We start from the raw sequence: 25,431 nt of genomic DNA on the forward strand, positions 1-25,431 counted from the left end.
AAGAAAAAGCAAACAACCCCATTATAAAATGGACAAAAGATATGAACAGACACTTCTCAAAGGAAGACATCCGAGCAGCCAACAGACACATGAAAAAATGTTCAACCTCACTAATCATCAGGGAGATGCAAATCAAAACCACACTGAGATACCACCTAACTCCAATCAGAATGGCAGTTATCAATTACTCAAAAAATAACAGTTGCTGGAGAGGGTGTGGTGAAAAGGGAACACTTCTACACTGTTGGTGGGAGTACAAACTAGTGCAACTCCTGGAAAACAGTATGGTGATTCCTAAAAGCTCTAAATATTGACCTCCCATATAACCCTGCAGTCCCCCTACTGGGAATAAACGCTGAAGAACTCAAATCACTCTATAAAAAAGATATCTGCACACGTATGTTTATCGCAGCATTGTTCACAATAGGAAGAACCTGTAACCAACCATGCTGTTCATCAAAAGAGGACTGGATTAAAAAAATGTGCATATACACGATAGAATACTACGCAGCCATTAAAAAGAACAAAATCATGAATTTTGCAGCAACCTGGATGGAACTAGAGTCTATAATACTGAGTTATCTCTCACAGAAACAAAGATCTGAGAATTGCATGTTCTCACTCATACAGTGGGCGTTGAACATCCAACGTAATACTATAAGAAAATGATTGATAGTGGTGGGAAACTATGGGGGGTAGGGCAAGGGAGATGGGATTAATGGTAGTAAATATCTGTCTGGGGATGGGGAGACACCTCTTATCAATAAGGGTGCCTGAACGAAGCATATTTGTATACCTAACCCTTAACTGTACCCCACAGTATCATAATAAAAAATACTGATTAAAAAAAAAAAAGAAATGCCACCATATGAGCGAAGTTAACCTTAGCAATGACATGGCATACTAGATCCACGGATGTCAAACTTTTTGCTCATTGAAATCACCTGAGTGTTCTATTGCAAACCCAAAGATATTTTTATTGAGTTGACTTGGGGCAAGTTTTGAACTACAGGAGTTTTTAATATTCTTAGATGATTCTAAATTGCAGCCAAGTTTGAGAACCACTGGATTAAACATCCCAGCTGATTCATCTTTTGATTATTGAAGTGGGAAAACAAAAGTGTAAGTTAGGAATCAGAGTAGTAATGTCCACACTCACCTCCAAACTGCTAGGAACCTGACAGACACTTGGCTTCTAGGATGGGGAGGATCAATCTGCATCTAGAACCAGAAAGAGCTCTCTTTCTTTTCTTTCCTCCTGTCTCCCCATTAAAACTTCTCTTTCTGAATTTCCTGGAAGGCCACAACTCATCAAGATGTTGTAAGCCCCAGGGAAGAAGGAAGAAGACTATGTATGTTACATGCTAGGATGATGGGGCAGAGATTAAACAAACCTGGGAGCAATCCATGACATGCATGATTGATAGTTTTTCCTGTCTACTTTTGATGAAATCAGAAACTCTTTAGGAATAAATCCCCAAATTATAATAAGAAAGCATGAGCATGAGAACAGGAGACAAAACCTGATAACAGAGCTCCTGAATGAATAGTCATTGGTTATTGGTTATTGGTTATTGGTTGGCATTCAAGACTTTCAATATGTCTTTGAGAGCTTTGGAGATATTTGAAGGAGACGATTTGGAGCATCCAAGTGAAGGTAATGGGAATCCTGGTATGGGAGGATTCTGAGCAGTAAAAAGCATCAGTAATAGCTTACTCTTGATGGAATAAAGGAAGAATAGGAGACAAAAGAAAACAAAGGAAGCCATCAAACACAGCATGGAAAATGTTGAATGTATTGAGAGGTTATTTTTAAGGGAAGCACCTCTTGATGAGTTTATATCCACATACATACAGGGAAATGTGTGCACTCTATTAAACAGAAGATAAAAGATGAGAAGAAAATTGCCAGACTGAGTTTCAGAGTGAGAGAACAAAGGAGCTAGCTCAGATGCAGCTAGAAATATTAATTTTCACTGGATGCGGTGAATAACATTATTGATTGCAGAACTCTCTCCTTCATTTAGAATTATTGATTTGAAGAACAAACACAAAATATTCTCTAAGAACACCGAGGAAAAAAGTGACACAATAAAACTGACCAGCCAGAGGAATTAGGTAGAGAAAAAAAGCAGATGAATAACACTTAAAATAACAAGGAATGATGTAAGAAGAAAACTTGCATCAAACACAAAACAAAATAACTCTGGGTAAATGGATTGGAAGAATCTGCCCTGATTAAGGCAAAATATCTGAATATGGAAATTGCAATTACTGATGTATAAATCTGGTGAATTTTCTAAAGTTCAGGATAAAGATGAAGTTTTTACAAAGCTATAAGTCAGAACCCATTACTTAAAAAGGAATACGAGTAAGACCTTCCTTTGACTTTTTCAGTTTCCTTTGAGATTTCCTCTTTGATGTGGTGAACATTTATAAGTGTGTTACTTAAATTCTACGTTTTTCTTTTTTTTTTTGAGTTGGAGTCTCACTCCGTCACCCCAGCTGGAGTGCAATGGCATGCTCCCGGCCACTGCAGCCTCAACCTGCTGGGCTCCAGCGATCCTTCCGCCTCAGCCTTCCAAGTAGCCAGAGCTACAGGTGCGCACTACCATGCCCAGCTTATTTTTGATTTATTGTAGAGATGAGGTCTCACCAAGTTGTCCAAGTGGGTCTCGAACCCACGGGCTCAGGCAATCCACTCGCCTCAGCCTCCCAAAGTGCTGGGATTACAGGCTGAGCCATCAAACCTGAACAAATTCTACATTTTTAGAATTTTCTTCTGGTGTTTCTGCTATTGGTTTCTAGTTTGATTCCTTATGGTCAGTTACTATACTCTGCATGATTTTAATTATTTTAAATTGGTTGAGGTTTATTTTGTAGTCTAGGATATTATTTGTCTTGGTGAAGCTTTTACGGGTGATTAAAACAATGTCACCTGCTGTCTTTGGTAGGAATGTTCTGTACAACTCAGTTAGATTCTATTGGTTGATAGTGTGGTTCAGTTCATCTATGTCTTTGCTGATTTTTCTGTCTAGTAGTTCTATCATTTGCTCAGAGGTAGGTATTGAAGTCTCCAAATTGAGGATTTGTCTATTTCTTCTCTCAGCACTATCAGTTTTTGCTTCATATATTTTGAAACTTTGATGTACATATCAAACGTGTGTGCATATTTGGCAATGTCATGTGTTCCTAGTGGGTTGATCCTTTTTATCATTTGGAATGGTTATGTTTTCTGGTAAATTCTTTTATGAATATATGATGTTCCTCATTGTCCATAGTACTTTTAGTTGTTGTAAATTCTACTTTACCAGTTATTAATATAGTGTCCTCTATTTTTTTTTTTTTTTTGAGTTGGAGTCTCACTCTGTCATCCAGACTGGAGTGCAGTGGCCATTCCCGGCCACTGCAGCCTCGACCTGCGGGGCTCTGGTGATCCTTCTGCCTCAGCCTTCCAAGTAGCTGGAACTACAGGCGTGTGCTATCACACCCGGCTAATTTTTTTTGATTTATTGTAGAGATGAGATCTCACCAAGTTGCCCACGTGGGTCTTGAACCCGCGGGCTCAGGCAATCCACTCACCTCAGCCTCCCAAAGCACGGGATTACAGGCTGAGCCACTGAGCCCGGCTGTCCTCTATTTTTTAAAATTAATGTTTAATGGTATATCTTTTCAACTTTTTACTTTCAACTATCATTGTGTTTGAAGTGAGTTTTGCCTAGTATATTGGGTCACATGAAGGAGGACCCCAAAAATCTGTAATTTATTTATTAAGAATTGTGTATTTATTCTTACATGTTTAAACTTCAGTCGCCTTCAAAGTACTCTCCATTTGATGCATTACACCTACTGAGACACTTTTTCCACTGCTCAAAACAGTTTTTGAACTCACCAATTTTGATGCCTTTTGGTGCTTCTGCTGTTTTTTGCTTCACCTCTTCCACATTAGCAAAACGTTTCCGTTTGAGAACTTTTTTTTATCTGTTGAAATAAAAAATAGTCACTCGGGGCAAGATCAGTTGAATAGAGGGGCGGGGCACGGGAGTCATGCCGACCTGGGTCAAAAGCTGCTGAACACTCAGCGTGGTGAGGGCAGGTGCCCTTGTAAATCATGAAATGGGCAAATACCTTGAAAGAATCTTAAAAAAACAAACAGAAAACTTCACGGAAGTCAAACACAGCCTCTCACAACAATGCTAGCTGGTACACTGACACTGATGGGTTCCTAGAACACATACTTAGTGAGGGAAGCCTATACTACAAGAGGCCCATCCACCAAAAGATAATTTTATTTTGGGGGGTACCCCTCATAGTTTTTAATTGAGTAAAGTCATCTTTGTTTTTTAATTGGTGTTCTGAGACCATTTACATTTAAGGTAGTTATTAATATGTTGGGATTTAAGTCTGACACTCTATTATTTGTTTTGTGTTTCCTCTGTTTCTCTTTTCTTACCTTCCTATGAGTTATTTGAGCACTTTTTAAGGGTTCCATCTTGATTTGTTTATAGTGTTTTTGAGTATATCTCTTCATATACTTTTCTCAGTGATTGTTCTTGGCACTGTAATATATATTTTCAACTTATCACTGTCCATTGATGTTGTCATTTGCAACTTTGAGTGAATTATGGATACCTTTCTTCAGGTTAGGACTTTTTACCCTCTTCACATTGTCTTCAGTATTTTCTAATATACTGAGCATGACATCTAGTTCTTGTTTAAATCACCCGCTATGACTTAAAAATTCATGAAGTAAAAGATAGTCTATTACATTTACTGCTATTTTAGGCACACCCTGATAATCTTTACTTTTGTAAGTTCTAAGACTTCTTCTGTTATGATTTTTTTTTTCTGTTTAGAAAACTTACTTTTGCTATTCTGTAAGAGAAGATTTGTTAATGACAAAATCATCTTTTTTTAAAATTGATAATGTCTTTTTGCCCTCTTGATTCTTGAATGATAGGTTTACTAAATTTAGAATTGACTGGCAGTTAAAGAAAAGTTCAGCACTTGAAAAACATGATACTTCCTTTTGATGTCCGTGGTTTTAAATGAGAAATCCATTGCTATTCTAGATGGTGTTTCCTTCTCTCTCTGTGACGACTTTCAAGAATTTTTTTTGTCTTTAGTTTTGAGAAATTTAATTATGATATGTCTTGGTATAGATTTATTGGGGTTTATTCTACAACCTCTTATTATAAGGGATTCAATAACCTCTTATTTTTTTCAGTTTATGTCTTTGACTAACTTGGGGAAGTTTTCAACCATCATGTCCTTTAATACGTTTTCGGTTCCTCTCATTCTTTCTTTTATCTAAGGTCTGTTAGAAAGATTGGTAGCTCTTTTGTTATTTTCCCACAGATCTCTTTCCTAAGTGTCATTAAAAATTTATTTTTCTTTATGTTGTTTAGATTGAGTAAATAATTCTATGGTTCCATCTTGAGTCCATTGATTATATTCTTTTTTTTTCTTTTTGAGACAGGGTCTTGCTGTCACTCAGGTTGGAGTGCAGTGTCGTGATCACAGCTTGTTACAACCTCAGACTCTTAGGATCAAACTATCCTTTTGCCTCAGCTGCTCTAATTAGCTAGGATTATAGACATGTGCCATCACTCCCACTAATTTTTATTTTTTTATTTCTTGTAGCGATGGTATCTTATTATGTTGCCCAGGCTGGTCTCAAACTTCTAGCCTCAAGTGATCCTCCTACCTTGGCCTCCCAAAGCACTGAGGTTATCAGCCACTGCACCTGGCCTGATTCTAACATTTTTTTACCTTCACTCAACTATTGAGTACATCGGCGAGTTTTTGATCTCTGTTATTGTATTTTTTAATTCCAGAATTTCTGTTTGGTTATATTTTAATCATTTCTATGTTTTAACGAGAGTTCACTTTTCTTATATTTGAGGATTCACAATGGGTTGTTAAAGCATCTTTTTGATGTGTATTGTCAGATACATCCAACATTCAATTCATTTTGATGTTGGCATCTGTTTATTTTCTTTTGTCTTTAAATTTCGAATTATCCTGGTTTCTGCTATGAAGGATATCTTTCAATTTATTCCAGACATTTTGGGTACTATATTATGAGACTCTGGGTCCCTTTTAGTGTTCTTTTCTTAGCAGACAACCTCTCTGGAGAGAAATAGTGTGAGACTTGACTCTATGTGTACCTTTAGTTGACCCCGGGCTTGATGATATCACCCTGGCTAGGTCAAAGTGACTTACACTGCTTTAGCAGTGATTACTTCTCCTTGACTTTAGACTGGATTATATTTGGATGTGGGTGGGTTCAGATCTCCCACCACTCTCGCTGACGCATTTGTGGCAAGATGAGGCACCAACTTAGCCTGTCTCATTGCTTCTGAGTAGAAGGTTTTCCACTGGGCCTTGCTGACACCGGGGACAGGTAGCAGAGTACCAACTAGACTACTCTGAACGTCTCCTTCAGTATCATCATAGCTGAATTGGGGTGGATGCTCTGTCCTCCACTAGGCCTGGCTGACACTGGGGTGGAGGTTCATGGTGGAGCCAGAGCACTGCATCACCACGCTCAGTCTAATTGCTGTCAGGTGGGTGTGAAGGCTTAGCTTCTTGTAGTCTTTTCCATGTTCTTTGTCTTTTCTTGGAGCTTTTTTTTTTTTTTTTTTGAGTTGGAGCTTCACTCTGTCATCCAGGCTGGAGTGCAGTGGCACTCTCATGGCCACTTGGCCTCGACTTTCTGGGCTTAGGCAATCCTTCAGCCTCAGCCTTCCAAGTAGCTGGAACTACAGATGCACGCCACCATGCCCAGCTAATTTTTGTGATTTGTTGTAAAGACAAGGTCCCGCCAAGTTGCCCAGGCTGGTCTCAAACCCCTGGGGTCATGAAATCCCCTTGCCTCAGTCTCCCAAAGTGCTAGGATTACAGGCTGAGCCACCATACCCGGCCTGGAGCTTTCTTATTGTGCTTGTTGGCAGTTTCATTTTGGGGGCTTCTATAGTTCCTTGTCTGGGATATATGTGAGGGAATAAGGAAACCTGGGGGATTCACCACTGTGTTGTTTAAGCTTTGTCAGTCCCATGTGACCACCATCTCCTCTGCACCTGTCAGAATCTTCTTATGCTTGTTTGCTGTGTTATGTCTAGGGATTTTTGGTTGTAAAAGGAAGACCTGGCAGAACTGGGGTTACTTTATCTTGCAGGAACCAGAATTAGGTCTTTGACTTATTAATCACAACCTCAAATGCCGGAGGGTAATGGAATACCACCTATGGAACATGGAGAAAAAAAAAACTATCCTCCTCAAACTCTGTACTAGTGAAGATGTCCATAAAGAAAACAGACCACAGAGATACTCTTATGTAGAATATGGTTTAAAAAATATACTGTAGATATATTGTTAGTAAAAATGAATGCTCTAAAATAACTTGTGATATTAAACAAAGGGAAGATCACAACAATATTGAATCCAAGTTCAAGAATGATCCATGAAACTGAAGATATATAGCAAAACATAATTCAAGAATAATAATGTGCATGTGTAGAGAAAATCCTGGAAATAAATAATTTTTATCAAAATGCAGTGACTACTTCTCATTGGCTTTAGATTGGCTTGAACTTTATAAGGTCTTCTAATTTTATCTTTTAAGCTATTTTTAAATTTAAAGGCTTCCTGAAATTGGCATCTGTTATTCAGTAAGAGTAATAACTAATCTTAATATTGAGGAAAAAATATGTTTTTCAGGAGAGATTAAGAGGAAGAAGAGAGAGAAAGAGAGAGAGAGAGAGAGAGAGAGAGAGAGAGAGAGAGAGAAAGCCATCAAACTGTCTTTTAGTAAGAAGAGTTTATATATTTCTCTTAATATTCTGTCAGATTGAATTAACTGGATTCTTCTTACATATCTCACTGGTGTCTCATTGTGAATTAATTAAAAGAACACAAACTTTCCCAGATATATTGATGTTAAGTCAAATATTTTCTTTGGATATGAATGCTTACAGACATCTGGGTGTTAATATTTCCAAAGATATATATTTTATAGGAGTAATGAACCCAGAAGTGACTACTTGAATAGGAGTCATGTTAAGCATCTTGCTATCATAATGGATATTGGACAAAAGCACAGATGTGCATTTTTACAAATGGCAAATATATAGTCTGGAAACCATAACAGATGTAGCCATAATGAGCGTACTAAATGAGAAAACTAATTTTGTACATTTATACATTGCTGTGGGCCAATTCTTAGAAAGAAAAACCAGAATATAAATGATAAGAATAATCAAAACAATGAAAAATTGTTCCAATAAACTCAAAATGTACATTTTGAAATGTTATTTCTGAAAATCTGTGAAGTGATGCCAGAGCCTTGAGCAAATGGCTTCTACTCAATTGTGATGTTGAAAGCCCCCTTTCCTTAAGAGCCTTGGACCTTTTACCAACATCATCAGCTTCAAGACTCCATCACAGTGTGATTGTTACCTAAATAGAGAACTGAGTGTTCACCATACAATGAAAATAACAACGCAATTACAGAGATTGTCCCTTGCAATAATGTGGTTTTTACAGTGAGGGTATCAAAAGCTAAAAATAATTTTCCTAGTCTCACAGAAAGTTGGTTGAACTGGGATCCAGAAAATCAAGATTGTAGTTCTCAAATATGCTACCCATTATGCTTGACCTCAGATAAGTCACTAGAATATCCCTCTGCCTTAGTTTCCTTCCCCTCACCCTCCCCACCCCCCTCGACCACACTTCTTTCTCTGCGGTAGGCCTGCCACATCTGATGGGATTCCTCTCCAAGGACAGGTCATAGCCATCCCCTCTCTCTTGGGATCTCTGGAAAGAGCTCTGTTTTCTGAAGTTTTACTAGGCTAAAGTACTAGGGGGCTGTCCTGAGAAGGCGTGTGAGAGTAAACCTGTGTGGGTGTGATTTCTCCTGCCTGCTGCTTCTTGCTCAGGGGTCTTGGGGAACCCTGAGACTCTCAGGGAAGAGAGTAACCTTCTACATGTCTCTGTTCTTTTCCAATCATCACTCTTTTCTTTTTTTGAGAAAATACTAGCACATCATGTATTTAAATAACTCCATGACCCTCCCCCCTTTTGCTAAATACAAAATATTTTGAGCATCCATTTAAAGACTCATTAGCTTGGATTTTGCATATTTTCAATCCTGCAGAGCTACTTTGAAAGAATAACTATGATTTTGAAAATGTCTAATATAGTGATAAGCTAAATTGCTGTATGAAAATGACAAGCTCCCTTAGTGTTCATGAACCAAAACATGGCATGGCTGTCACCCTCCTGTATTTACTACCTCCCTGGTACTCCCAACAGGACTTGTTTCTGCAGTTTGCAGGCAACCCTCCGAGACTGTGCTTCCTTCGCCCACCAGTCCTGTGCCAGGTTCCTTGTGTGTCACAGGGGTCGAATCAACCCTGCCCCAGGAAGCTCCCCTCACTTCCTCCCCATTCTGCTCCACAGAACCCTTCTGGGCAGTCATCCAGAGTACATATTCCCATGAGTGGTCTATAGCCCCCAACCCTATAATGGCCTCCTCAAGAGAGGGCCTGCTTGTCTCTCCCCATTAGTGGGCTGCTACAGAGTAATCATGGAAGAAATGCTTGTTAAACAAATTCTCAGTCTTGTGAAGGAAGAGGTATCAAATTTCTGTTTGACCCTTTTTTTTGACTTTTAATTTTTTTATTTTAAAGATGTGGGGTACAATTCACGGTTAGGTATACAAATATTCATTATGCAGGTACCCTTGTTGATGAGGTGTGCCCCCCTTTCCCCAGGCAGATTCCCACTACTGCCAATCCCACATCCCCGTCCCTCTCCCGGTGTCATAATGCTATAAGAAAAGGATTGGCAATAGCGGGAAACCATTTGACCCTTGATGAAACTCAAGTACTATTCAGTGTCCAGATTTCTACCACCAAAATCAGAACAAACAGAGCAATGTTTGACTTCTGACCTGACAGGGAAGGCTGTTGTCTTATAAAACTGGCAGTAAATGCCATGCAGAACGGGGTGTGGGGGTGGGCTTAACTCAAGACTCTGAGCAGTCCAGGGTTTTCCCTACATATGCATTAGTCTTTCCTTCCTAAGCACTGTGGTCTAAGATTCTGCCTTTTTCTGTTTCTATCTTTCTTTTTTATTTTATTTTTTACTTTTAGTCTGGGTCTCACTCTGTTGCCCCGACTTAAGTGCAGTGGCACAATCACGGCTCACCACAGCCTTGAACTGGGCTCAGGCCTTCCTTCTGCCTTAGCCTCCCAAATAGCTAGGACGACAGGCACATGCCACCATGCCCGGCTAATTATTATTCTCTTTTTTTTACTTTTTGTAGAGACGAGATCTTGCCATGTTGCTCAGGCTGGTCTTGAATTCCTGGGCTCAAGCAGTCCTCCTGCTTTGGCCTCCCGAAGTGCTGGGATTACAGGATAATAGGCATGAGCCACCACACCTGGCCCTGAAAGAGAATTTCTTAATTTCATGGGGAATACCTGAGAATGACTGTGCAGTGGGATTTAGCTTGATGGTGGGCTTTAAAAGTGCTTAGGGAATCATCCTGGAGCACCAAGCACTGGGCACTGAGCAGGAAGCCCACATTCCAAGGCCATGAAGTTCCCCTGGAAGACCTGTGAGAGAAACTGTAGAGAATGTATGTTTTTTAATATATCATATTTAAATATTTACTCTGTGGAAAATATGTAAATAATAGAACTCCAAAGCCGGTGCCCAGTGAGAAGCATTATTTCTGAGCGAGGAGGGGCAAGCCACTGCTGTTTGAAGGTTTCTGATATTTGCAGTAGTGGTATTGTACTTCTAAGACCTGGGTGAAGTTTACATCCTTGTGTGAAAGGACAGGAAGAGAGGCCAGAATGGCTAGGGGTGGCACTCTCCTCATGCTCATTATGTGCAGAAGACCAGCCTCTCTCTTCTGTTTTCACAGTTGAGGTTTTCATTTCCATTTTATACATGTTCTTGGCACCCATTGTAGCTGTTAGTGTAGATGCAAGATTTCCAGTGCCACGTATAGGTGATTTGAGGAGGCAGGTACAAATCTGGAATTCCAGACTTGTGGATTCTGCCTAGGTCAGGATCAGGTTCCAGGCTCTAGAAAAGTTGTCACCTTCTTCTGTTCTGCTTCTGTTTCTGGAACACAAGGAAATACCCAGGGTAGACTTCACGGGTTCCTTTTTTTCTGTAAGAATCTACCATCTAAAATGTGGCAAGCTGACTCAGAGAAATGCATGCAGGGGGTAGTAATTTCTTTAGCACAGAATTTTACCATCAGGTTACTGCATGAGAAAAAATATTATGAAAACATTCAGAGTAAGGTCTGGCATGTTGGGGAATTACTAACCACAGAAGCAGTCAATCATTTCACCAGTGAGATAGGAGAACAGATGTACCCTCGCCTCCTAGATTAAAAACCCTAAAAGAATGATACAAATCCAGGAAATGTGCTAAAATGAAGGGCAGTAAATTTATAACAGAGAAATGAGGGGACAGAAAGCAAATATGAGAGCACTGTTTTTAATCTTTCAGCAATGACTGTCACGGTTTAGGGTAAGAAAAGATATTTATGCAACCTGATGAAATAAAGATCCAACCTTGGTAATGTAACATTTTATTATTGAACTCTCCACAGAAATAGCAACTTTTTTTTTCATCTTTTCACTTCACAAATGAGTAGAACAGGGGCCTTCAGCCTCCAACCCTGTCTCCTTCCCACTGTGTGGCTGAATTCTTCGGAACTGAAAGTATATGCTTGAAGAGGGCGTATGATATGCTGTCAGGGAAATGGCTGTGGTGTCTGCAGCCCAAGGTCTAAATCTCAGTCATGGCACAGCTGTCAGACTCTGGGAAGGTTTCCCGAATACCTGCGCTCCAGGTGCTGCTTCTATAAATGGGCATGATCATACTGATGTGACAGGATTGCTCTATCAGAATCTATATAAACAGCTTAATATCCTAAGCAGCATGCAACTCACGGCCAAAGGCTATTTTTTTGTGTACTTTGGCCACTGGCCGCTTCTGTCTGCTCATGGATGTGAAAGGACTCAGAGTCTGAGATCTGCCTCTCCTCCCTTTTACCCATCTCCATATTACTTTAAATTTAATTTTTTTGTTTTTGTGCATGATGAGGATATTTACGATATAATCTCTTAGCAAATTTCATGTATATAAACATTATTATAGTTGCCATGTTGCACATTAGGTCTCCAGAACTTATTTATCTTATGTCTGGAAGTTTATGCCCTTTGACATCTCCCTGTGGCCCCCCTTCCCCAGCCCCTGCCTTCTACTGTCTGCTTCTGTAAATTTGATTTTTAAAAATTCCACATATAAAGGAGATCATGCAAGATTTGTCTTTCTGTGTCTGGCTTATTTCACTTACTGTAACATCTTCAAGGTTCATTCTTGTTGTCTCAAAGACAGGATTTCCTTCTTTTTTTCAAGCTGGATAATGTCCCATTATGTGTCTGTCTGTCTATCTGTCTATCTATCTATCTCACATTTTATGTATCCATTTATTTATAAATAGACACAGGTTGTTTTCATATCTTAGCTATTGTGCATTTTAATGCTGCAGTGAACACGGGAGAACAGATAGCTCTTCAAGATAGTAATTAAAAAAAAAATCTCTACCCAGAAGTGAGATTATTAGAGCATACAGTAGGTCTATTTTTAATTTTTTGAGGACCTTCCAAACTGTTTTCAATAATGACTGTACCAATTTGCAATTCTACCAGCAGTGTATAAGAGGTGATGGATATGCTAATTGCCTTGATTGTAGTAATCATTTCATAATGTAAACATATACCAAAGCATCACATTGTACACCTTAAATATATACAATTTTTATTTGTCAATCATACCTCAATAAAACTGGAACAAAAACAAAACAAGTGCCATGATAATTTTTTTAAAAGGGAAATTTAATTTGTCATCAAACAGACTTGAGCTAGGAGTATGGTGTCAGTGGGGTTTGAATGAAGAATTGTAAGGAAATGGTGAAACGTGCCTGGAGTTATGGAGCTTAGGAAAATGATAGCAATCCAGTTTTCAAATGACAAAAGTGGAAGAATAGGATGGTATAAGAAATATACTTGACCTTTTTTTTTTTTTTTTGAGTCGGGTCCGACTCTGTTGCCCAGGCTAGCATACAGTGGCACAGTCATGGCGTCATGGCTCACTGCAGCCTTAACCTCCTGGGCTTAAGCAGTTATCCTTCCTCAACCTCCCAAGTAGCTGGGATGACAGGTGCATGCCACTATGCCTGGCTAATTTTTTGATTTTTTAAAAATAGAATCAATGTTTTGCTATGTTGTCCAGGCTGATCTTGAACTCCTGGGCTCAAGCAATCCTCCTGCCTCGGTCTCCAAAAGTGCTGAGATTATAGGCATGAGCCACCACAGCTGGCCTTAGACTTGATTTTAAAGGGCCTCTGGTTCTAGGTAAAAAAAAAAAAAATATATATATATATGTTTTACATTTTTCTTTCTGTTCTTTCTAGAAGTTCTCTAGGACTTCTGGGTGGTAGCATTATGAACTTAGGGAGAAGACAATCTGAGAGGTAATGCAAGTTTGGGCTGTCTACAGCCTGGCACTATGGCGATGGGGGTGAGATATAAGAGACAGAACATGGTGGCTTCTTGGATGTGTTCGGTGGAGAAGGGCAGAGGGATGGGAGGATGATGGGGACATTAACAGTAGTGGGAAAGCTGAAGGAGGAGGACATCTATAGCCAATGATGGACTTTATTTGGGGTTTCACACCTCTTCAGGTTGTGTGCGGAGATGTGTAGGATAAATCTGTGGCACTCAAGGGAAGCTTGAGAAGACCCAAGGAGATTGGGAGGATGTAGGGAGAACAGAGCCCAGAGAGAGACTTCTGGTCATGCTTACATTCCTGCTATGTGCAGAGAAGCATCCAACTATGTAGGGTGTTTCATATCACCCTCAACTGGTATGCTGCAGTTCAACTCTGGCGCTAACCATCTGGAGGTAGCGTAGACCCCACAAGTCAAAGGGCACTGTCCCCAACAAGACTGCTCTTACTTTAGATGCCAGCCACACGTCCAGGGTCCTAAGGCCACCTGCACTTCTGACTGATTGGCTATAAATTTTGGAGTTCCCATGACCCTATTAGATTTGATAATTTGCTAGAACCACCCACAGACCTCAGGAAAGCACTATACTTACAATTAAAGTTTTACTATTAATATAAAGGTTGAAAATCAAAGGACTAATGAAGAGGCCCATAAGATGGCCTGGGAAGGATGCAGAGCCACCATGGCCTCTCCTCATGGAATCTGGGCACATCACCCTCCTGGCACATCCTTGTGTTCACCTCCTGGACACTCCACTGAGCCTCAGTTTTGAGTTTTGCTGGGCTTTTTTGAATAGGCATTACTGTGTAAACTGTTGTCCGTGTAAGTGAACTTAGTCTCCTCCCCAGATGTTGGGTTGTCTCAGAGTTCCAACCTTCCACTTATGTGCTTTATGTTATTTTTTGAAACTGCCTCCTTGGACCGACTTTTCCCTCTAGTACATTGTAGACCGAGTCTATGTTTTTCTTGATACGTGGCAATTCTCTAGCTATTGAAGACATTTTTATACTCCTTTTTGTCCAGGTGTATGTGTGTATGTGTATTTTCAGTCTAAATAATTCTAATATTCTACTGTGTTCCTCTAATAATATAATTTCGAGACCTTCAGTCAGCTAACCACATTTCTTGTCTCTAATCTAGCATGTTCTCATTCATATATTCATATATAGAGTCTGGAATAGCATACAACATTGCAAATACATTATCACTATCTGTACACCAGTGGGGCACTTGCCACTGACAGGATCTGATACTTGATAAATCCTGTCTAATGTCAGTTATCTTTTGTAAAACTGTCTGGTAGGGGTGGTTGACAATAGGATTGCTTATTAAGAGAAATGCTGCCTGTGAGTCCACACTTTAACTAGGAAGGAAGGGACTGGAGACACTATGAAGAGCGTGGCTGGAGTCAAGCTCAGTGAGAAAAAGACAGATAGGAGGAAGACTGGTGGGTGTTATTGGCCCAGACAGGAGAGGGGCCAAAACCACACAAATCAGTTCATGATGAATGTGTAAGTCCAGGGTTAGGAAATGGCACAGCAGGGGTCTGGGCCAGAATATCTGGACAAGCTTAATTTATAATCAGATAAATTGTTCTGGAAAACTGTACAAAAGACTTACTGAGCAGATGTCCTCCACTCTTCTTTCTGCTATAAGTCAAAACTTGCCACAGTGCATGACAGTGTCCATAATGGAAAAAAATAAAAGGCTGGCATAGCTGGAGAGCAGAGAAGAGAGCAGGTGACAGAAGAAGAGAGCTAGGGACAGAAGTTGAGACATCTGGTGGTAAAACTGCTGGGATTTTGGAGTACTAATGTCTGTTCCAGCTCTGTACCTTTTAATTTACTGATGCTTACTTATATTTCATGGTATTTAATAAAGGAATGCTAAAGATAAATAAGAGAATACATTCAAATACAGTACACACACACACACACACACACACACACACACACACACACACACACACACACCTGGACAAAATGGAGTATAAAAATGTCTTTGGACCAGTTTCGGTGGCTCATCTTGTTATCCCAGCACTTTGGGAGGCCAAGGCGAATGAATTGCCTGAGCCTGTGGGTTTGAGACCAGTCTGGGCAACTTGGTGAGACCTTCTCTCTTAAATAAATAAATAAATAAATAGCCAGGTGTGGTAGCGCGCGCCTGTAGTTCTGGCTACTTGGAAGGCTGAAGCAGAAGGATCGCAGAGCCCAGCAGGTTGACACTGGGGGTGGCCATGAGTGTGCCATGGCTCTCCAGCCTGGGTGATGAAGTGAGACTCCAACTTAAAAAAAAAAGTCTCCAATAGGTAGAGAATTGCCATGTATCAAAGGAAGAAGAAGAAAAAGCCAGGAGTGTAACATGAAATAGAGTAAGGATTTGTACCTTCTGTGATGCCCTTCACATACAGGACACATGTTTGGCTCCAAATATTTGAAACAGATAATTAGAATAGGGAAAATTGATTATTCTTACAGTCCATAATTTCTTTAAGATTAAACACAAATCTGTTTTATTTATGGACTTCTTGATGCAGTATTTACTAGAATTTATTGGGGGCAAAGAATATCACACTGTGTGATATTCTAAATGTCCTTTATAGTAAAATACTTTTAATTGATAAGTTGGTGACAATTTCTTCATGTTGGCTGCTGACATTACACTAAGGCACAAGCCCAGTAAAGCAAGCAAAGGAAAGCAAAAAAAAAAAAAAAAATTTTTTTAAAAAACTTTCAAAAACAAAAGTTGTTTGATAAAATTGTCCTGTATTCTGTCTAGACCCCATGTCACCTAGAAGTTAATTTTTGACTATTGTCCAAGTTTCTATCAAATAATCTCTTTGTATATTGTTACTTCACCTGATCTGTTTCCTCACTGCAAATATATGAATAGTATATTACTTCAGCCACTGGGAAACTTACAAGGACTAGACAAGAAAATGTGAATACCTGTAAACACAGTGCCTGTCATATAATGCATGAACAATTCATGCTGGTTATGTTTAACAATAGCAGCAGTGACAAAAATCCCAGCACACATTGCTGAGCTGCAAGATGGAATTTGCCATTCTTTATTTTTTTTTGAGTTGGAGTCTCACTCTGTTGCCCAGACTGGAGTATAGTGGCTGCTCTCGGTCACCGCAGCCTTGACCTGCTGGGCTCTGGCGATCCTTCCGCCTCAGCCTTCCAAGTAGCTGGAACTACAGGCACGCGCTACCACACCTGGCTAATTTTTTGATTTATTGTAGAGATGAGGTCTCACTAAGTTGTCCAGGTGGGTCTCGAACCCGCAGGCTTATGCAATCCATTCACCTCAGCCTCCCAAGGTGTGGGATTACAGGCTGAGCCATCAAGCCCGACTGGAATTTGCCATTCTTTGCTGCAGGGAGCAGGACCTTCACAAAGCAAACAGGAAGCATCGTACAGGCACAGAGAGTCAGCGTGGCATGGAGATGGACTGTGATTTATCATGTAGGAGTGGGTTTGAGACTCACTTCTTAACTTTTCTATTTTTCCCCCCACAGGAATAACACTCTACAGCCAACCGTATGGAGGGGCCTTGCTGAATGAGGACAAGATGTGAGTTGACAGGATACTAAGGGATGTGTGACCTTGACCATGGAAGAAAAACTCTGGGTTACTTAGGGATGATTTTGATCTCTCTTCCACATTTGCCTCGAGAGATATTGGCATATACAGCAGTGGCCCAGGGCTTGGATATTTCTTTGCAAAGTGTGAGAAAAATGATTATTAAAAGAGGAAATACACTGAGCTTTAAAGAGATGAGCATATCATGCACTGTCCTTCTAAGCAGAAATTTGTTCTAAGGGAATGATATCCTGTAAGTTTATGGTATTGCACATCTTCCAGAACACTTTTTCAGATTAAAAGCATAAACATGGCATTCATATAGATGAACATAGTAACACCTCCTTGAACATTTTTCATACAAGGTTTTCCTTATGGTCCAGATGGAGTCCTGGTCCAGGTATAGTCAAGATCACAGTGCTCCTTGGGTACAGAATTAGGTGTCATTTCTCACTCTCTTGATGAGAGGTACAATGCTTCTGCCTGTCTTCTCTTTTTTCCCCACCTGCCGTCTCTATTATGCGATTGATAAACTTTAATTAAAAGTTTGTAATAAAAGAAGTAAGTACTGTTTTTATACTTCTTATAGCCTATCTACTGAGTTGGGGAATGCAAAGCTGCTTAAAGGAGATTCTCTCATCAAGTTGTTAACCTGGCAGGAAGCATGGGTTGCAGCTTGTCCTCACATTCACATACTGATTTTAGGTATTCTAGCTTTAACAGTCTCTGACACCTGCCCAGATTCCAGGAGTAGGCTAGTGGATGTCTGTTATAGAACAAGACATGATGGAACAGAAGGCACAGCACAACAAATAATTTGTGGTGAGAGGTTTCATCACATTTGCCTCCTGAAAGACAGGCTGTGGCCTGACTTTCTAAAGGATGAACAGAGAGGAGACAGCAATTGACTTGATAGAGGCATGCTGGTAGCGGTGCTCCAGATAGAAAAACATAGCCAAGAAAGTGTACAGTGTATATTATTACAAAACACCTCAATCTGTTGCAAAATCTTATTGGTATTTTGAGTGACTAAGTTCAGAGGCGGGACAGTGAAGTGTGGAGCTGTAGTGAAGACCCCTTTCTGGCAGGCATCTCTGGGGAGCAAAGCAGTCCCAGTGTGGGAAAAGGTCAGAGTTAACCACAGAGGCCCCTCTGAGTTATCTTTCATCTTAACTGGCAGTCAGGTTCTAGGGTCAAGAACAGACGACACATAGACTCTAAAATGCTCCTCAACTTGTGCTCCTTAGTTATGTCTTCCATACACTGGAAACAATAATCCATTTCCCAAACGGTCCCCGTCCTCCAAACAAGGGAATCCCCATCCTCATAGCCAACATGCCTGGTCTATTGTAAGTTGTCAATTAGTGGTTTTTACTGCTGTCATGATCACTGATTGTTAGTAACAGGAAGAAGACTCATTCTTGATCTAACACTTGATGAGCTGTTCTGTTTTACCTGCAGCCTGGAGAGCATCCGTCAGTGTGGTGTTGCCCTCTGCATTGTGCTGGGATTCTCCATCCTGTCTGCATCGATTGGTAGCTCCGTGGTAAAGGACAGGGTGACCGGAGGCAAAAAGCTGCAGCACATAAGTGGCCTTGGCTATAAGACGTACTGGTTCACTAATTTCCTCTTTGATATGGTAGGATTCGGGGATGAGAGTCTGTGTGTCTCCATGCTAGTGAACTATTTAAATGTGTCTGTTGAAGGGAAGGATTCCCTGGCTATCTTGGATTATCTACAAAAGAAGAAATCATTATTGGTAAAAAGCATTTCAGACTCTAAGTCACCTTGACTTATCACCATCAGTCATTTAGGATTCCTTCATTAGGGAAAGACTGATAAGCCTCAGGCTGGAGATCTGGGAAATTAGGAACCAGCCTAGAAATGCAAAGTTTCTTATTGGGGAGATGAGAAAATAATCACCTTAATATGCTATTTTCAAGGGGGGCAGAAGATGAGAAGATATGAATCGTTAGAAATAATTTGTCATCTGCATGCCTAAACTCCCTCCAGTGAGTCCTGTGCCTGATACATATTGTGACATATGTGTAATGTGTATACCAACTCTTGTCAGCATTATTAACACTTTCTGTATGCATTCACTTCCCCGGTGGAAACCCTCCAGATCATTGTCTTCAGGCAGGAGGACAATAACAGATGTATTGTCTAGTTGTTTCCTATCGTTCAGAACATGTATCCTGAGTAAGACATTAAAAAACATGCTTCTTGTATGATAGATTGTTTGCCGATGGTTAACATCTACTTTCATTGTTCTGAGTAGAGTTGTCCTTTGTATAGGAAAGTGCTATCTTTGCCCTCATAAATATGATTCATCCTATGAAATAGAATATATTGCTTAAGTCAGTGGAAGGCCTAACAGACCTAGCATTTACTTAGCACCTGCTATCCATCAGGTACTATACTAGGTGTGTTACATTTCATACAGAATCTGGAATATTGACACACTGCTCTTGTGTAATGTTTATTCCTTTGAACTGGCTTAGAATTTAGCTAACTTATTTCCTTTTGATCACGCACTCTGGATTTTTTGAAAGTACAATTTGAATGGGTCATACCTAAGTTATCTCAACTTTTCAGGAGTTCATATTGTTTAATCAATTCATTTAGTGATATTGATCAGTAGAACATTGAGTAACAGTGAGGATGCCAAAGGTCCTACTTCTCAAGATCCATTCAACAGGTCTGGGTAGGACTTGGAGGTCTGTATCTAGTAAGTACCCAAGGCAATTGATGAATCTCAACCATGATTGAATAACGCTGGCCTCTAAACCCTTTGTCTTTACTGAGGGACATGTTTTAAAAAGGTAGGAGAAATGGAGGTGAGTCATTCAAGATCTTAATCTAGTTAGTGCAGGGCCAACATCTCAGGGCCAGCCAGCCTCTGCCTCCTGATTCAGCTTTGTTTGTGGTGCTCCACACTAATGCTGGTCACTCAGCTCTCTCACATCTGCCATTTAATGAAATCTAATGGCCACAGTCTTTTCAGAGAAAAGGGAAGAAGGATGCATCAAGAGAGAATAAGAGCAGGCTGTGTGCAATAACTCATGTCTGTGATCCCAGCATTTTGGGAGGCCAAGGTGAGAGGATTGTTTGAGCCCAGGAGTTTGAGACTAGCCTGGGCAACATAGCAAGACCTTGTCTCTACAAAAAAAAGATAAAGAAAAACTATTGAACCAGGTGTGATGGCATGTACTTGTAGTTCCAACTAATTGGGAGACTGAGTCAGAAGGATTGCCTGAGCCCAGGAATTCAAGGCTGAAGTGAGCTGTGATCATGCCACTGCACACTCCAACCTGGGTGACAGAGTGAGACACCAACTCTAGAAAAACAAAAACAAAAAAACGAAGATCATACAAAGGTCACACATTTCCAGGACACCATGGAACCATGGAGTGTCCAAAGTTTCTAAATTTCCAGGGCCTCCCCTTTTTTCTACATTCTTAGTTTTTCTCCTCATCCTTGCTAATAAATCTGGCTCTGTTGTTTGAACTTGGGGTCTAAGGGGAGGGAGGGTTATTTGCTTCTTGGTTAACTGTTTTTCTACCTTCATCCAAGCATTTCCTGCTTATTCTATTCAATCACCAATTCTATAATTATTTTTGAGGTTCTCATATGGTTCAAGTGTGTCCAAGGTTGCTATAGACTCTTTTGTTCCCTCAGAACTTATATGTTGAAATCTAATCCCCAATGGGTCGATATTTGGGGATGGAACTTTGGGAGATAATCAGGTCCTGAAGGTGAAGCCCTCATGAATAGTATTAGTGTCTTTAGAAAAGAGGCTCCAGAGAGCTCTATCTGATGATACAGTGGAAAGTCACAGTTTCTGAACCAGGAAGCTGACCCTCTTTAGACACTGAATCTGCCGGCACCTCGATCATAGACTTTCCAGCCTCTGAACTGTTAGCAAGAACGTCTATTGCTTATAAGCCACCAGGTCTATGCTATTCTATTATAGCCTAAATGGGCAGAGGCATTGGGCATAAAGCCATTAGTAAGGCAGAGGAGCTCTCTCTTCCCTTATCGCTTATATTCTTATGGAAGGCAGTAGAAAACAAGCATGACTAGATCTGTTGAGAGAATGAAAGAGAACAATGAAAGGGAGGGTAAATTCAAGGGGGAAGATTAAAGAAGGAGGTAAAACTTGAGCTGACATCTGAGACGTAAGAAGGAGTCTTCCATGTGGATGATATTGAGGAAGAGATTTGCAGCTGAAGGCTCCATGAGAAGAGGCACTGGGTGTGAGAGTCCTTAAGAAAGGTCAAGGTATTGTTGGTCAAGGAGCATCCCAAGGTAAGTCTGGGTAGGGAATCAGAAAGGATCTGACCTCAGTTCTGTGTGTTGAGGGAAAGCCATGTTTCATGGAAGGTGTCTGATTCCTTGACCCTTTCCAAAGGAGACGTGTGTGGGCGACTATATTAATCAACTTGGGTTGTCATACCAAAATACCACAGACTGGGTAACTTAACCGCAGGAACTTATTCTCTCACAGTCCTGGAGGCTGGAAGTCTGAGATCAAGGTGTCAGTAGGGTTGGTTTCTTCTGAGGCATCTTTCCTTGGCTTGTAGATGTCATCTTCTCCTTATGTCCTCGCCTGGTCTTTTCTCTGTGTATGTCTGTGTCCTTATATCCTCTTCTTATAAGGACACCAGTCATGTTGGATAGGGGCCCACCCTGATGCCCTTATTTCTGTCTTAATCACTTCTTTAAGGGCCCTGTTCCCTAATACAGTCACATTCTACATTCTGAAGGTTTAGCATATACATTTTGGGAGGATAACTCAGACCATAACTGTGACTTTCCAGGACTAATTCTATAGGTGCAAAACTCCTAATGTACAAAACAGTAAATATGTTTAAGTAAAAGTAGAAAGGAAACTTCAGGATAGGTAGTTTGTAGTAAGCATGGTTGTCTAATGTCACAGCTTTCTCGTTTTTCTTTTTATTTTCGTAGGTCTTTTACTTGGTTTCCGTCTGCCTGTGTGTCGCCATTATTGTCGCCTTCCAGTTAACAGCTTTTACTTTCCGAGAGAACTTGGCAGCCACAGCCCTCCTGCTGGCCCTTTTCGGGTATGTGATGAGAAGTGCTGCTGCAGAATTATGGTTTGTTGTCTGAAACAGAAAACCCTCAGGATGGCTTTGAACCTGCTGTTGCATTCATGATTTCCTCTCTTTTGAAGCAATTATGTTGCTTCTACAAGGGACGCTGAGCAAACAAGCTTGAGCGGGATGATGGATGCCCCATGGAGGGAAGCAGGGCTGACACGGCCATGATGAAGACGGCATCGCCTTGTCTCAGACAGGCCCTCAAGCTGTTTGACAAACTTGTGCAGCTGGAAATAGATTCTCTGTTACTCTCATTTTGACATTAATCAGGAGCTCAAATACATAATCCAGTTAGCTCTGGGATTGCATTTGTGGAGGTTCTCTCAGGTGGCTCTGTCTGACATATTTTCCCCCTCTTCTATGAAAAGAAGTGCTTCGTCTAACTTCTTTCCTTTTTTTCCCCCAGAGGAAAAATAGCAAATGGAGAAAATTCTGCTACTAATTTCTCATTTATGCACACTAATTGTCATTGCTAGTGGTCTCAAAATTATACCTCTCTGGTGTCAGAAATATGTGTCTTATATGCATGCATACATGTTTATATATAGGTTGATTACATAAGAGATGCTGGTGGTAGGAAAAATAACATACTGTTTGTTATAATTCAAATAAAACATTCAGCTTTTGCTTAAGTGAAAGATTAAAAGTAAAATGATGTGAGCACAGTGTGTAGTTATAGCAGCAGCTCAGAATTATTCAAATAATCCAATTATGGGGCAGAGTTTTACTTAAACAAATATGCATCATTTTTAGGGACTAATGGATGGGTGGGGAGGTGAATGGGTGGATGGAGAGATAGGTAGAGAGAGAGAGAACATGAGACAGATGAAGAAACAGATGGATAGGGAGAGAGAGACATGACTGAAAGACAAAACTTTTGGGGGAATATTGATATTACCACACACTAACTCTATTTCCATTCTTGGAAATATTAATTAATCTTTCTAGCCTTTGTTTCTTCCCTGTAAAACTCCATTTCTGTTGCTGCAAATAATAAATTAGATAGTTTATGTCGATATCATTGATAATAACTGGTACAGATTTGTCACTAAATTAATTTTAGCCATTATTGTTGCTATTAGAATTATTTTATTATTTAGAGATTATTATATCCTAACCTATAAAACATGCTTATAGTAGACATACTTATTATACTCAAGTAGAAATTTGTGAACCTGCTTATAAAGATCTAGCTATGTGTGTACCTAGCTCTAAGCACTGAGTCTGATTTCAGTTTATTAATCTAATTGCATGGATAGTGTTGTCATGTCTCCCTATAGTTTGAGTAAAGTAGACTTTGCTACAAAATTATTTTTTAAACTTTAGGAGAGTAGATTTCAAAATTGAAGGAAGACTTAGATAAAACGAAATGATTAGAAGGTCTTTAAGACATGTTTTGAAAAAGTTTTTATGATGTTATTTTGATTGTGAACCTCTGGATTAAGCCAAGAATGTCTCAGGAATCCACATACATAACTACAATGTTTTTCAAAGAATTTCTGGAGATTCACAGATCTGTTAAAGCATCATCACAGGCCAACAGGGGTGACACACTTCTGGTTAAGAATTATAGGTTAGTGGACCTGGGAACATGATGTAAAAAGACTGTGTTTGTGACCAGGATTAATTTCAGCGAAGAAGATCCCAAGAAGGATAGACCAGGGTCACAGGGTGACATCCTTGGGGGTCACAGATTAATACAGATTTAAAACATAGCTTTTTCTTCATTGGTACACAGCCATTGAACCTGGAGACTCTCCACTGTAACTGGAGGGACACTGAGAAACCTAGTCTGGGCAGCCACTATCTCCTAAGTTCCCTGGTTTTGTCTGGGTGAGGATAACAGAGATGGCTCACTCTGCTTGTTTCCACAAAGACCTGTAGGTACAGGGAGCCAGAGAACAATCTCAGGAAGGCTAAATCCCGAAATGAGTTGAAATCTAAGGATGTGTTCAGGCACTACACAGGGTCGTTTAATGGTTTGGAGTCTGAAGAAATAGGGCATAGGATAAATGAATAGATTCTTATAAGAGATAAAAGAAAAATGCCCAGGAACAATTTTATTTTATTTTTGTCTATAGAGTAAAATTTGTTATTTATACTGTAATGGGGAGAAAGGCAGAATTATAAAAAAAGAGGGAAGTAACACCTAAAAAAAAGTCTAAAAAAGAAGAATCTAGGTTACATAAAATATTGAAACTTTAAAAACATATTTAGTGTGTATTTCGTGTTAAAAGACTATGAAAATGAGGTTATAGAGTTCTGTTCAGTGCCTTGGAAAATTCACAAAGCATGGGGAAGTGGTTGATTTTTGAAGGAAGAAACTCACCCCAGAAATTCAAGAATATTGTGAATAGTCACCAATCTCCAACAAATTCCAAGTTCACTAAAATGATATTATATTTTAATAAAAGAACAGAGATTATTAAAAGCCAATGTAGGTTTCACACAGAAAATTATGCTTTATAAGTCAATTTAATTTTTTCTTAAAAATATAAAAAAGGGAGACTGAAGCTACTAATATGTTAATTTGGGACAAGTATTTGAAAGATATCTAATAAAAATGTAGTTTAGAAAAAGGGGTGGAATCATAGCTGGTTGACAACCACACCGAGAGACTGTTCATTAATGTAGCAATAGGAACCCTCTGGTGGCATCATTTAGGACCATGTCTCTGATTCTTTTTTCTTCTTCAATAATGCTTTTATCTACTTGTCAAATATTTAAATGTCAGAACCCTGTGTGGAAACCTTATGGAATGAGTGACAAAGTACAGATTCTGAACAGTCTCATAGGAAGCAGAGGCGAGCATCAAGGTGGTGATTAATTCCCCAAGTACAGAGTGGTCTATCAGGCCTCATAGCAGGATAGAGGGACAACTGCATTCGTATTGCGTTTTGGATGTAGAGATGCTAAACAAAGCAGGTGACCATCCTGCTGTGTTTTTGTGCCAGGCCGGCCCCATCCTGTGCTCTGTGAGGTGATGCTATCAAACTCACCCACCTGCAAAATTTAATAGAGAGAGCTGGATGAACACCGTGTGGTCTAAGGAGCAAAGAGAGACCCCGCTTTTTGTAGTGCAGGTTTAAGCAGACTCACATGGTTATCTTCAGCTACT

General features: G+C 39.9%; 1 protein-coding gene across 1 annotated transcript in view; it reads left to right on the forward strand.

The window, feature by feature from the left end:
- Window positions 1–25,431, forward strand: part of LOC103264212 (ATP-binding cassette sub-family A member 13-like) — a 254,311-nt gene that overhangs the window by 117,248 nt on the left and 111,632 nt on the right. Inside the window, exons 15-17 of the mRNA XM_021714356.1 lie at window positions 17,127–17,181; window positions 18,652–18,829; window positions 22,162–22,277. Of these exons, the coding sequence (XP_021570031.1) occupies window positions 17,127–17,181; window positions 18,652–18,829; window positions 22,162–22,277 (349 nt within the window). The remainder of the gene's footprint in view (window positions 1–17,126; window positions 17,182–18,651; window positions 18,830–22,161; window positions 22,278–25,431) is intronic.

This window comes from Carlito syrichta, unplaced genomic scaffold (genome assembly GCF_000164805.1).
Source record: "Carlito syrichta isolate Samal-C Ts95f unplaced genomic scaffold, Tarsius_syrichta-2.0.1 Scaffold305631, whole genome shotgun sequence".
NCBI classification, from domain to species: Eukaryota; Metazoa; Chordata; class Mammalia; order Primates; family Tarsiidae; genus Carlito; species Carlito syrichta.